The sequence below is a fragment of the Oryctolagus cuniculus genome, chromosome 10, assembly GCF_051225735.1.
Source record: "Oryctolagus cuniculus isolate XC-2025 breed Fujian yellow rabbit chromosome 10, ASM5122573v1, whole genome shotgun sequence".
NCBI lineage: Eukaryota > Metazoa > Chordata > Mammalia > Lagomorpha > Leporidae > Oryctolagus > Oryctolagus cuniculus.
The window spans coordinates 30,814,479-30,828,764 of NC_142876.1; the positions used below are offsets into that span (position 1 = coordinate 30,814,479).

Genomic DNA, 14,286 nt, shown 5'->3' on the forward strand with positions numbered 1-14,286 from the left:
AGATACGAGATGGTGGGCAGCGTGGCCAGGGACCTGGCGGCCCAGTGGAAGAAGCTGGCTCGCGCGCAGCCAAGCCCTGGGCGGGCCCAGCAAGACTCGCCACCCAGCCACTCGCGCAAGCGGCCCTGGGCTGCTCTTGACGACGACGACGAGGACGACGAGGTCGAGGACGACGAGGAGGACGAGGACGAGGACGACGAGGAGGAGGACGAGGAGGAGGACGAGGAGGAGAACGAGGAGGAGGAGGAGGAGGAGCACGAGGAGGAGGAGGAGGAGCAAGCAGACCGAGGCGCCCCAGAACCCGGCACGGCCGTCGGCAGCCAGCCCGCCAAGCCTGCCCACGCACACAAAAGGCCCAGGAGGCTCTCCGAGCTCGAGCCGCGCACACGCGCGTCTCCTTGGCGCCCGCGCCAAGCCTTGCCGCGCTCTGGCCGCCCAGCCCAGGAGTCGGCGGACACTTCCACTTGGCACGAGGAGGACCCGGACCCTGCCCCTGCCACGGGCCTCCGCCAGCCTGCGGACGGACCCAATATCTTGGCTCTGTCCAAGTGTGTGACCCCACGGGGGCGTGGGCTGTTCAGTTTTGAAGGTGGTTCCTGTCACCTGTTATTCTTAGGGTTTTGGCAGTCTTTTGTTGTATGTCAATCTACATACTTTCCGGGGGATTTTTTCTATTCATTCATGTCATCATATGCAATGACTTAACTACTTTCTATGTTTATCCAGTGTATTTTTCAAGTAAAAGCCTGCACCTGGTGCCAGCCTTTGGTACCCTGGGTAAAGCTACTTCCTTATTTGCTGGCTTTCCATATATGCACCAGTTCAAACCTAAACCACCCTGAAAAAGCATGGTTAGAAATATATCAGGGTGATGAGATTTACAGTTTTGGTATTTAAATGAAGAACTAACAAAATTTATTTTTTAGAAAAGAAATGCCATAAGGATATTGTAATAAATCCCTGTTACTCGCATGGATGGAGACATGAGAGGTGGGGAATGGTATGGCTGAGTAAGGCTGGGGAGCGGAGGGGTATGAGGAGGGGTCTCTGTGAGTACCAATGTGGCATTAGCGTAGTGTTCCAGTTTACTGCTGAGTCTCCCTCTCTTCCCTGTCTTCATTCTTCCAGGCTGGGGAAGAATGTGGTTCAACAAACAGCCACAGCATTTTAAAAGACAGGCATAAGGCTGCAGCAGCGGTCAGTAGTGAAATGGTTAATCTGCCTTGTGTAAAAGCCAAGCACTTAAAACATAATAGTTACTTAAAATTCAGCTTAGCTTTATGGTGATTTAGAGTTTGTTTAATTAGTATTTAGAACTGCACATTGTGTATAGCTATTGGTATTTCAATAGATGCTTAAATGTTTTTAACATTTAAAGTTTAATAAGCTTCAGTTCTTTGAAGAAAAACACTGATGTAATTAAATTTTCAATTACTCTAGTTTTTTTTAGGGGCCCAAACAATTAATAAAAGCTAAGGCATTTAGCTATGCTCATTTTAAAAACTAGTCAACCGCCTCATTATTTGGCTAACCCTTACATTAGGTATCATTTAATATAAAATGATCACCTGGGCAGAGTAGCAACTTTTCTGAAGTCCATATAATGACTTGGAGAATAAATAAAAGTAACTTTGTTTTATGATGATTTTGTGTGTACACATGAAGGTGTGGATAAAGTAAGGCTTTCTAAAAAACACCCCTATGCATTGATACTAAATATTATTTGGTTTTGATTGTGTGATCAAATTAGAACACTGAAGTCAGGGCTGGCACTGTGGCAGATTGGGTAAAACCACCGCCTGCAGTGCTGGCATCCCATATGGGCACCAGTTCGAGTCCGAGCTGCTCCACTTCTCATCCAGCTCTCTGCTATGGCCTGGGAAAGCAGTAGAAGATGGCCTAAGTCCTTGGGCCCCTGCACCTGCATAGGAAACCAGGAAGAAGTTCCTGGCTCCTGGCTTCGGATCGGTGCAGCTCCAGCCATTATGGCCAATTGGGGAGTGAACCAGTGGATGAAAGACTCTGTCTCTGTCTCTGTCTCTCCGCCTCTCCTTCTCTCTGTAACTCTGCCTTTCAAATAAATAAATAAATCTAAAAAAAAAAAAAACAAAAAACAAACAAACAAAAAAAACACTGAGACCATTGCTCCTCATAGCTTGCTTAGCTTTAGGGCATTTTAGAGGATTCTGGCATTCAGGTTGAAAAAAGGAAATAGCAGAGGTAAACAGATTAGATAGTCTCACCTTAATAAAATACTAAATTATAAGTAGAATAAGTAAAAATTCTCCATTCTTACAACTTTGCTACTCAAAGATCAGCATCGGCATCAATATTTTCCTGGAGCTTGTGACACAGCTTTGTTTATTGGGATTCTCCAGAGAGGCAAAACATAAAATACATAAAAATATCTGAAGAGAAAGAGAGAGTGTGTGTGTGTGTATCATACCCCAGTGTCTGTGGCAGATTGGTTTCAGAAACCCCTATGGGTACCAAAATCCTTGGATGCTCAAGTCTCTCATATAAAATGGTGTAGTATTTGCATATAATCTACTCATACGTCCTGTATAGTTTAAATCATCTCCAGATTAATTATAACAACTAATATAATGTAAGTGCTACATAAAAAGTTGTTATAATGTATTGTTTAGGGAATAATGACAAGGAAAAAAGTCTGTACATGTTTAGCACAGACACTTTTTTTCCCAAACATATTTTTAACCTAAGTTTGGTTGAATCTGAGCATTTGGAACTTTTAGACCCAGAGTGCCAACTATACTTATATACACCCATACATACTTGTACATACATAGTTGTGTATATATATGTACGAATGTGGATTTACACAAGGGTACTTCAGAAATGTTCATAGAAAATGATATGAAAAGTGTATTTTGATGCAAAGAACATTTTGGAATCCAAGTATCATTTTTTCATCGTATGCATTTCTATGAACTTTCTCAAGACCTTCCTCACATGTGGAGAGAGATCTATTATAAGGAATTCACTCATGAAATTATGAAGAAAGCGAACTGCAGACTCAGTCACTGGGGAGTCTGAAGTGCTGAGTCAGGAGAGCCGACGGGGCAGGTGGTGTTCTAAGGCTAACAGGCTCAAGACTCGGGAAAAGTCAGTATTTCAGATGGAGTTCAAAGGCAGGGGGTAATCCAAGTTCTGGCTTGAAGGCAATAAGATAGGAGGGATTCGCTCTTACTTGTAGGAGGCTCATCCATTTGGTTCTATTCAGGCTCCCCCTGTAGGAAGGGCCATCTGCTTTTGTGAGTCTATTGATTTAAATGCTGATCTCACCCAGAAACACTCTCAGACAATCTTACAGACAATTGTGTTAATCAAATTTCTGGGCACCCTTTGCCCAGTTGAGTTGAGCCGTAAAATTAACAATCACAATTAGTACCATTCCTCTAAACTACTAGGTCAGAATCTGAGTTTTCTAACATTTCACATGTTTAGTGTGCACAGTAAAAACATGATCAATTTATCAGTCAGGAGCTAGGTTGCAGTCTGCTCTAGTGTGGGGGAAGAACCAGCAAGTAAATATTCAATTACAATCTCCTGGGATAAAGGGTGGTGTGTGATGTTTACTCACTGCTCTAAGAAGGGACTCTTTATCACACTGGTAAGGGGGCTGGCAAAGAAAGACAAACTTAGATCCTAAAAAACTGGCAAGAATTAAAGTGTTAGGGAAAGAAAAGCCCATCAAGGAGACCAGGAAGAAAAGTAGAAAAGCCAGGGGACTGTAGTATCCTGCAAAGAAGAGAAGAGGGGGGCCCAGTGCGTGGTGTAGGGAGTAAAGTTACCTCCTGCAGTGTCTGCATCCCACAGGGAGCTGGTTCCAGTCCTAGCTGCTCCACTTCCAATCCACCTCCCTGCTAATGCGTCTGGGAAAGCAGTGGACGATGGCCCTGGGACTTGGGTCCCTGCCACTTATGTGGGAGGCCCGGAAGAAGCTCCTGGCTCCTGGCTTCAGCCTGCTCCAGCCCTGGTTGTTGTGGCCATTTGGGGAGTAAACCATCAGATGGATGATCTCCCTCCTCTCTGTAACTCTGCTTTTTCAAATAAATAAATAAATCCTTAAAAAGAGAGAGTGAGAGAGAAGAGGGATTTCCTAAGAATAATCAACAGTTTCAGTGCTTCTACTTACAGATATCTCAATATACTGGCACCATGTTTTATAGATTGGGGGACTAAATATTGTTTAAAATGAGTCAATGAATAAATGCATATTTACCTAAGTGCTAATCAAGTGAAAACCAGGATATCAATAAAAAGCATTTAACACTCATCCTCAGGTTCAGTTATCATATCAAAGAAACATCCATATTTGAAACTAAATTTGGGGGCCAGCGCTGTGGTACAGTGGGTTAAAGCCCTGGCCTGAGGCGCCAGCATCCCATATGGGTGCTGGTTCTGGTCCTGGCTGCTCCTCTTCAGATCCAACTCTCTGCTGTGGCCTGGGAGGGCAGTGGAGGATGGCCCAAGTCCTTGGGCCCCTGCATCCATGTGGGAGACCAAAAAGAAGCTCCTGGCTCATGGCTTCCGATCTGCACAGCTCCGGCTGTTGTGGCCATCTGGGGAGTGAACCGTTGGATGGAAGACCTTTCTCTCTCTCTCTCTGCCTCTCCTCTCTCTGTGTAACTCTGACTTTCAAATAAATAAAATAAATATTTTAAAAAATAAATTTGAACATATAAACATATGTATGATGAATGTCTAACTCAAAATCAACAAAAAAATAAAGTTAACTTTTAGATATGAATCATATATCAGTCTGTATTTTAGTATTCACTTTTCTGAAACTACCCCCATATCTGCAACTGGTATGAGTCATTGTACCCAGAAGATACACAAAATATAAATAAACAAAAAGTGTTCCAGAGGCCAGCCATTGGTCTCTGCTCCCTCCCCAAACCGTATTAATAGGATGGCAAAAATAATAAAAATCTACAGCCTGTCAAGGATAAAGAATCCAGAAGGGGAGATGATGATGGACAGATAATGCCAATAGAATTGACAGATGGAAAGCTTAACAGATAATAGGCAGCTGACTTAGGAAACCAAAGGTAGAAGCCAAAAATAAATAAAATAAAAATAATGAAAATTAACAGCTACAGAGGAAGAAGCCAACAAGAAGCAAACAGACATCAATGACAGAACCCTAGAAACTTGTAGCAAAGGAGAGCACCAGGGCCCTCAGGAGTCACCAGCACCACCAAAGGCAGCAAGAAAACCTGAGGGACAAGATGGACATAGCCTGACAGACTTCCTCCCCAAACCCAATCATGTGCCAATCCCCCCCAATCCCAGCCAGAAGACTGGGAGCTGACTCTCGGAGGAAACTCAGGCAGAGAGACTTTGCAGGCAACGCTACCTTTAGGAAGGAGTAACTGGAAGTCATCAAATACACTGAACAGGGAGCCAAAGCCCCGCATCCCAGTGCTCATTCCACCTGTTCAGCTTCACAGCTGTCTTGCCCAGCTCAGCTCCAACAACACTGCAACCAAACTTACTCTGCTCTTGTGCCCTAAAATAGAATGTAGAGGATCTCTTCCAGGGCATGTGGAAGACAGAGAAAAGACCTACAGATGCAGATTGCTGGTAATCCTCCAGTGAAGAGGCCCCAGGCTACAGAGAAACCCACCTTTATTAAACACGATTATAAGTCACTTTCAAGGGCCTCATTCTTAAAACCAAACAGCCAAGGATCACGTACTTTTGAGGAGAATCTCCCACATGAAAAACAAATTCACAGGCAAAAAATGCAAAGAGGAACTTGGGGGGTAATAGACAAAAGGCTGGGAATGAAAGAAGTCTAAAAATAAGAGAATGAGAGAAGGAAAGAAAAGGAAGAAGGGAGGGAAGGAGAAGGAAAGGAGGGAGGGAGGAAGGCTCCTCTGCAAAACAAAAGGAACCATGGCCTCTTGCAAGAACAGGATATTGTAAAGAAGAAGAAGAAGAAGAAGAAGGAGGAGGAGGAGGAGGAGGAGGAGGAGGAGGAGGAGGAGGAGAGGGAGAGGGAGAGGGAGAGGGAGAGGGAGAGGGAGAGGGAGAGGGAGAGGGAGAGGGAGAGGGAGAGGGAGAGGGAAAGAAAAGAAAAGAAAAGAAAAGAAAAGAAAAGAAAAGAAAAGAAAAGAAAAGAAAAGAAAAGAGAAAAGAAAAGAAAAATGACACACTCAGACAACGAATAAGAAAGCACCTGGAAATAAAATCATCACATCAGAAATTAAAAATTCAATAAATATGGAGCCAATGTTGTGGCATAAAGGATTGAGCTTCTGCCTGCAACCACAGCATCCCATATGGGCACCAGCTTGAGTCCTGGATGCTCCACTCCCTGCTAATGCACCTGGGAAAGCAGTGGAGGATGGCTCAAGTGCTTGGTCTCCTGCACCCATGTGGGAGACCTGGATGAAGCTCCTGGCTCCAGGTTTTAGCCCAGCCCAGCCCTGGCTATTGTGGCCATTTGGGGAGTGAACCAGTGGATGGAAGTACCCTCTCTCTCTCTGCAACTCTACCTTTCAAAAAAAAATTCAGGGGCCAGTACTGTGGTGCAGTGGATTAACGCCCTGGCCTGAAGAGCCAGCATCTCATATGCGCTCCGGTTCAAGACCCAGCTGCTCCTCTTCTGATCCAGCTCTCTGCTATGGCCTGTGAGAGCAGAAGATGGCCCAAGTCCTTGGGCCCCTGCATCCACATGGGAGACCTGGAAGAAGTTCCTGGTTCCTGGCTTCGGATCAGTGCAGCTCCGGCCATTGTGGCCATCTAGGAAGTGAACCATTGGATGGAAGACCTTTGTCTCTCTCTCTCTCTCTCTCTCTCTCTCTCTCTCTCCCTCTCCCTCTCCCTCTTTCTCTGCCTCTCCTCTCTCTGTGTAACTCTGACTTTCAAATAAATAAATAAATAATTCTTTTTAAAAATTCAATAAATAGAATGACATAAAAAGTTGAGACGATCTCTTGACAAGTAAACTAAGAGAAAATTGAGGTATGTAAAACACACACACACACACACACACACAACCAGAAGCTCAATTTTGAAGTCAAATATTCAATGAATAGGACTTCATAGAGAGAGAAAGAGGAGAATTGTCTACAGAAATAATGCAAGACTCTTTTCCAGAATTGAGGGCATGATTTCCCTGATGTAAATGTCCCATAACACCATACCAGCAATGGAAAATGATTCTCAACAAGCCATAGCTCATGGAAATTCAGAACCTAGGAATGTTAAAGAGATGATTTTAAAAGCTTTCAGAGAAAGAATAGAATCAGATTTCTCACAGTTATGGGAAGCTAAAAGGTAATGGAGCAACATATTCTCAATTGAGAGGAAATCGATTCCACTCTAGAATATTAATCTTGGATAAGCTATCAATCAAGATGAAAGGAGAATAAAGCTTCATATATACCCTGTTTCAAAAACTTTACCTGACATCCATGTACCTTTTCTCAAGAAATGGTTGGCTGGTGTGTTTCACTACAATATGGATGCATCACAGGTTATACTTTGTTTTTTATTTAACTTTTGGAATAAGACAATCATATCTTATCAGATGCCTTATTTTTTGGCTTATTCTCAATGTATTTTTTAATATTTATTTTATTTTCTGAAAGGCAGAGTTGCAGAGAGAAAGGGAGAGACAGGAAGAGAGAGACAGAGACAGACAGAGATCTTCTATCCTCTGGTTCACTCCCCAGATGGCCACAATGGCTACGGCAAATGCCCACAATGGTTGATGCTGAGCCAGGCCAAAGCCAAGAGCTTCATCCATGTCTCCCTCATGGGTACAGGTGCCCAAGCATTTGGGCCATCTCCACTGTTTTTACAGGCCATTAGCAGGAAGCTAGATCAGAAGTGGAGTAGCTGGGACACAACTTGGTGCCCATATGGGATATCAGCATTGCAGGTAGAGGCTTAACCCACTATGCCACAACACCAGCTCCAGGAAATAGCATTTCTGACATGGGCAAGAGAGACTGGGATTTCTCAAAAGAAAACTGTGTGGCAAACCCAGAGAGTAACCGGGTCACACAGCAGAGTAGGTGGGAAGTGTGGAAAAGATGCCACCAAGAAATAAACAAACATGGGCTCAGAAATTACCAAGTGAATGTCACCATATTTAGAAGAATTTTACAGTTCTGGCAGAAAGTTTTGAAAGGAAGTGGTGTTGGGGCCGGCATTGTGGTGTGGCAAGTAAAGCCCCTGCCTGCAATGCCGGCATCCCTCACATCCCGGCTGCTCCACTTCCCATCCAGCTCCCTGCTAAGTGCCTGGAAAAGCAGTAGATGATGGCCCAAATGCCTGGGTCCCTGCCACAAAAATGGAGGCCTGAGAAGCTGCTGGCTCCTGTCTCCTGCCCTGCCCCAGCACTGGACACTGCGGCCATCAGAGAAATGAACCAGCAGATGGAATATCTCCCTTTCTCTCTGTGTCTCCCTCTTTCTGTAACTCCGACTTTCAAGATAAATAAAACTAAAAAAAAAAAAAAAAAAAAAAGGTGATGTAAATACATTGAGAATAAGCCAAAAAATAAGGCATCTGTTAAGATATGACTGTCTTATTCCAAAAGTTAAATAAAAAACAAAGCATAACCTCAGCATATTGTAGAGCTCGGTTGTAACTAGTATTCCTCTGAACACTGAAAAGTGACTCAATGAAAACTGTGATGGGATTTCTCTCCATCTTGGAATATGGGAAGAAACGAATGTGCTGATGATGGTGGTGGGGAGTGGAGGGGTTGGGTGACGTAGAAGACAGCCAAACGCTCATTTTCCCTAAAAGTGAGTACATCACATCTGAGGATGAAAAATCAAGCTGCAGGAGTGTGACTGTGTTATCCGAGGAAGCTGCTGGAAGGGGTGAAGGACTTGCTTCTGCTGGGAGCAATGATTAAGGGCAGAGGAAGTGAAGCAGGAGCCTAAGTTCTTTTTTTTTTTTTAATATTTTATTTATTTATTCCAAAGTCAGAGAGTTACACAGAGAGAAGAGAGGCAAAGAGAGAGAAAGTGAGGTCTTCTATCCAATGGTTCACTCCCCAGATGGCCGCAATGGCTGGAGCTGCACCAATCCAAAGCCAGGAGCCAGGAGCTTCTTCCAGGTCTCCCACATGGGTACAGGGGTCCAAGGACTTGGGCCATCTTCTACTGCTTTCCCAGGCCATAGCAGAGAGCTGGATCAGAAGAGGAGCAGCTGGGACTAGAATCTGCGCCCATATGAGATGCTGGCGCTTCAGGCCAGAGCGTTAACCCACTGTGCCACAGCGCCCGCCCCAGTTCTTTTGAATGATTCAAAATTATAAGCTATGCTCACATTATTTTGCTAAAAAAATAAAAATCTAATTGAAAATATGTGTATATATACACAATTTGAGACAATAAAAATCAAAAACAGGAAAAGGAAATATTCTGGAAGTCCTAATGCAGTAGCTGATGCAGATGATCCAAATTCCTGTGGACCTGCAATTCTCTTTAACCAATTCACCAGATCACCTTCCTGACCTCCAGCTTAACCCCTTCCCCAGACCCCTAATCAGCACAATTCCTTGCACAGAGAAGATGAAGCCATCAGTGTGCACACCTAAATATTGCCCTAGCGCCATCTAGGGACTAAAACAAGAAATAAAACTTGGGTCTCTACCTAGAAGTGAACAAGAAATCTGTTAGGAGGCTATGCAATATGTAGGCAACAGATTTAATATAAATCAATCACAAGTAAGTATTCAATTGCATAGTACAGACTAGAGGGAGCTCAGAATTGTCAGATCAGCAAGAATGAGGCTGGGGCGAGTGTTGTGGTGAAGGGAAGTAAGCCACCACTTGCGATACTGGCATCCCCTATCAGAACACCATTTCCAATAGATGCTCCATTTCCAATCCAGCTTCCTGTTAATGCATCCTGGGAGGCAGTAAACGATGGCTCAAGTGATTGGGCCCCTGCCACCCAGGTGAGAGACCTGAATGGAGATGTGGGCTCCTGGCTTCAGCCTGGCCCAGCCATCACTGTTGTGGGTATTTGGAGAGTGAACCAGTGGATTGATCTCTCTCTATCTCCTTTTGTCACCCTGCCTTTTAAATAAATAAACCATTTGAGAGAGAGAGAAGGAATGTGGCTGGAGCAGCAAGAGGCAAAGCAGAAGGTGGTGAGGGAGATCCTGGAGCAGAATTTGGGCTGTACCACTGCAGTACTTTATAGGTATGGTCAAGGTTCTTTTCTTCTCCAAGTGTAGTGGAAAGCCACTAAAAGGGTCCCAATGAGAGAGTGACACAATTTTTTAAAAAAAATATTTATTTATTTATTGGAAAAACAAAATTACAGAGGAGGGGGGGGATAGGGATCTTCTATCTGCTGTTCACTCTCCAAATGGATGCAACAGTCAGGGCTGGGCCAGGCCACAGCTAGGAGCTGTGTGTGTCTTCCGAGTCTTCCACGTGAGTGCAGAGGCCCAAGCACTTGTGCCATCTTCAGCTACCTTCCTGGTTGGATCAGCAGAGAGCTGGATCGGGAGTGGAGCAGTCAGGACCCAAACCGGCACCCATATGGAATGCAGTGCTGTAGGCAGCGGCTTAATCCACTGCACTGCAGCACAGGACCCAAGAGTGACACAATTTTAAGGTCACTCTGATTATTCGAAGAATAGACTGAAGAGAAGCAAAAGAACAACAGGGGAACAGCTCCGGGGCTATTAAAGTGGTTCAGGTGAGATTACAGTGGCTTTGATCAAGATGGAGATAAGTATTATTAAAGACACACTATAGAAGCAGAATCAAGATCTGTGATGTCTTCCTTACACAGAGGACAAGGGGGAGACACTGGGAGGAAGAAAGAGCTAAGTACTACTTTCAGAATTTTGATTTGAGCAGTTGGGTGGATGATGGTTTCACATTCCTGATAGTGAGTAAAGTAGTTTTGTTTTGTTTTGCAAAGGAAGGTGGAGAGTAAGGTATTAAACAAGTTAACCATACAGATCCTTCAGATACCTCACTGGATATGCCAAGCAATCTGCTGTTTTATGGTCCTCCCCAAATTCCATCTTCTGGGACTCCACAAACAAGTCTGGTATTATAGATGGTATTACAGAAGTCTGGTATTATAAATGGTATTATAGATGGTACTGAAGCCATGAAAACTTTACACCATTTAGGGCTGCAGTTTTCAAACATGGAGTGCAGGCTTACAATGTAAAGAGTTTTTGGCTCGGTAAATCTTAGGGAGACCCAGGTATCTGCTTGGTGATGAGACTCCTGAAAATATTCTGATGCAGATAACTCAAGCTCAGATGGAATGGACTTAACTAGAATTCAGAGGCGAGGTAGCAGCCACAGTAGGTATAGCCACCCTTTTATAAAAGCTGAGATATATAGAGACGTTAGTAGGTAGAGAGGAATTAGATAATAAATACAGGGTTATCTTTTTGTATGATTACTTTTACAAAGGTGAGGGACATTTGGAGCAGTGGCTCATAACCTTGGCTTCACATCGTAATCCCCTGTTAAGCTTATAAAAATTACTAATGCACAAGGTCCATTACAAACCAGTAAATCTGAATCTCTAGGACTGGGTCCCAGATATCAGTATTTTTTATATGTTAATTCTATGTATCCCTCCCTACAGCATTCTTTTTAGAAAAGAACTATTTATTTATCATTTGAAAGGCAGAGTGACAGAGAGAGAGGAAGGAAGGGAGAGATGAGATGAGATGAGATGAGATATGAGATGAGATATCTGCCCTCTGCTGGTTCATTTCTTAAATGGCTGCAATGGCCAGGATTGGGCCAGGTGGAAACCAGGAGCCAGGAACTCCATCCTGATCTCCCACATGGATGTCAGAGTCCCTAGTACTGGGGCCATCATCTGCTGCTTTTCCGGCCCATTAGCAAGCAGCAGAATCAGAAGCGGAGTAGCCAGAACTTGAATCAGCACTCCAAGATGGGATACTGGGTTCACAAGCCTTGGTTTAACCCACGGTACCACAGGGCTGGTACCGTGTGTTTAAATTCTTTTTAAATTTCCCAGCATATAGCATGTTCATGTTTGCTGTTGTGGGAAGTATTGCTGGCCAGTAGCAGATGACACAGACAGCAGGAAACTAATGAACTAGCGAGTATACTGTAAAGTTCATATAATCTTCATCTGAAAGGCATGGGGGGGGGGGCTGAGAAACAGGAGGGGAATTAAATGCCTAAGGTCTCTCGCCTTGGTAGTGGTGAAGCAGGAGACTCTATCCTAACTCAGCTCAGTGCTTTCCTGCCTTTTTCCCCCTCTATTCTTTTATTTCACTTCATTACTTTGAAGGCAAAGGGACACACACTCGGAGGCGGGTGACAGGTGTAATGTCCTATCCTCTGGCTTACTCTCCAAATGCCCACAACCATCGCAGCTGGAAAGGGCCCCCACGTGGGTGGCAGGGCTCCCGGGGCGCACATGACCAGGTAGGTGGGATCGGGAGCGATGCTGGGACTCAACCCAGGCACTCGGATTTGGGTCGCGGGCGTCTGAACCGCTGCCTTCAACAAGCCCGTGGTGACCACTCCTCAAACCCACTTAGCCACCAAAATCCAGCCTGATTACGCCTTCCCTTCCATCGCAAACCGGCCGAGTCTTCCCTCTCACCAAACCCGCCTCTGTCCCAGATTTATCCTCCGGTCACTTCGGCCTCAAGCCCAGCACAAGCGGGACCTAGGGCCTCTCACTGCGCCTGCGCCATTCGGGCGGCCGACTGCGTCGCCATAGCAACCGAGGACATGCGACTAGGCCGGCGGCTACTGAGGGAGGAGTTCCTACTGTCCTTACCGCTTCCCGCGCCTGGTGCGTGAATTTCAGGGCCTGGTAAGAAAGCTCCATCGGACACTGTGTTAGGGCTCAAGAGGAGGTAGAAAGGGAGCCAGTTCTTGACCAGTATGTCTGAAGAAAGCGGCTCCGGGAAACCCGACGCTCAACCAGCCCGCCCCTTTCAGGATTGGCTAGAGCCTAGACAGATCAGCCAATCACCGGGCACAGATGGATTCTTCACCCTGCCAATCAATGTAAAACTAAACTTGTTGGGCCCAGAGCGTTTGCCGGACACTGGCCAATCAGAAGACCGAGAGGGGATGATTGGTAGAGCGTGGGGGCGGGGTTTGCGATTTTTGTTTTGGTTCTCTTAATTCTGTCAGTTGACCCAAGCTTAAGTACCATAGTGCTTGTTCTTGATTTCGGTGCTGTTCAGGTCATTGTGACCCAGTGCCTGTGTTCCCAAGACTGTGTTGTTACATCTCATCCCCCCCGTCCCTCCATTAGGGTTAGGACTTGGAAGTTCCCGCCTGCCTTCGTCTCCGCGTGTTTCAGACTGGAAGAATCTGCTGCGGACATTCCGACTTTCAGGGGCTTGCTGGGATGCAAAGCATGATCACGCTTTCCCTCGTCCTCCAAGAGCCTTCACGCTACACCTGCTCCCACGGGAAGTGGACAAACATGGACCTCAGGTTTTCCTCTGCTCTGTTTTCCTCGAGTCTTAACCAATCTATGCCTTCAGCGACTTTCCCTCCCGTCCCTCTAGCTGTGTGAATCCTATTCCAGACCACCCCCTCATCATCATCTTGCCTTCTCATTCTCCCCACTGGGATACAAAAATATGGAAGACTCTGCAATCTAAACAAAAAGGTTCTCCCGATTGTCTGGAGTGAACCACCCCTCTCCCGTTCACTGCAGGCTTTCTGAAAGGACCAGCTATCCTCTTCACTTCCCACCCCCTTGAAACGGTTCTTGCCACAGTTGTCAATAACTTCCTATTTAGGAAATCCAACAATAGATTACTTTCCACTCCTCTTTTTTTTTTTTTAAGATTTATTTATTGAAAGGTAGAGTTACAGAGAGACCTAGGCAGAGAGAGAGAGACAGAGAGGTCTTCCATCTGCTGGTTCACTCCCCAGATGGCTGCAATGGCCAAAGCTGTGCCAATCCAAAGCCAAGAGCCAGGAGCTTCTTCTGGGTCTCCCACATGGGTGCAGAGATCCAAGGACTTGGGCCATCTTCTGCTACTTTCCCAGATCATAACAGAGAGCTGGATGGGAAGTGGAGCAGGCAGGACTCGAACCAGTACCCATATGGGATACCGGCACTGGCACTGCAGGCAGCAACTTTACCTGCTATGCCACAGCACCAGCCCCTCCACTCTATCTTTTACAAATTTAGCATTATTTGGAATTATTTATCACTTTCATTCGTAATAATAGCTGTAGCTTATTAAATATCTAAGCACTAGAGAATGGACTATGTGATTTACAAGCATATGAA

The 14,286-nt window shown here is 45.2% G+C and overlaps 1 protein-coding gene across 24 annotated transcripts in view; it reads right to left on the reverse strand.

Moving 5' to 3' along the window:
• KATNAL2 (katanin catalytic subunit A1 like 2) overlaps positions 1 to 14,286 on the reverse strand; it is a 119,172-nt gene that overhangs the window by 97,442 nt on the left and 7,444 nt on the right. For 12 of the 24 annotated variants that reach the window (XM_089305165.1, XM_089305167.1, XM_017344160.4 and 9 more), the window contains exon 1: positions 12,805 to 12,978. The exons of the other annotated variants lie outside the window; for them this stretch is intronic. In XM_089305165.1, coding sequence (XP_089161291.1) covers positions 12,805 to 12,855 — 51 coding nt within the window. In that variant the 5' untranslated portion in view covers positions 12,856 to 12,978. Of the gene's footprint in view, positions 1 to 12,804; positions 12,979 to 14,286 lie in introns of those variants that run through there. 24 annotated transcript variants of the gene reach the window in all.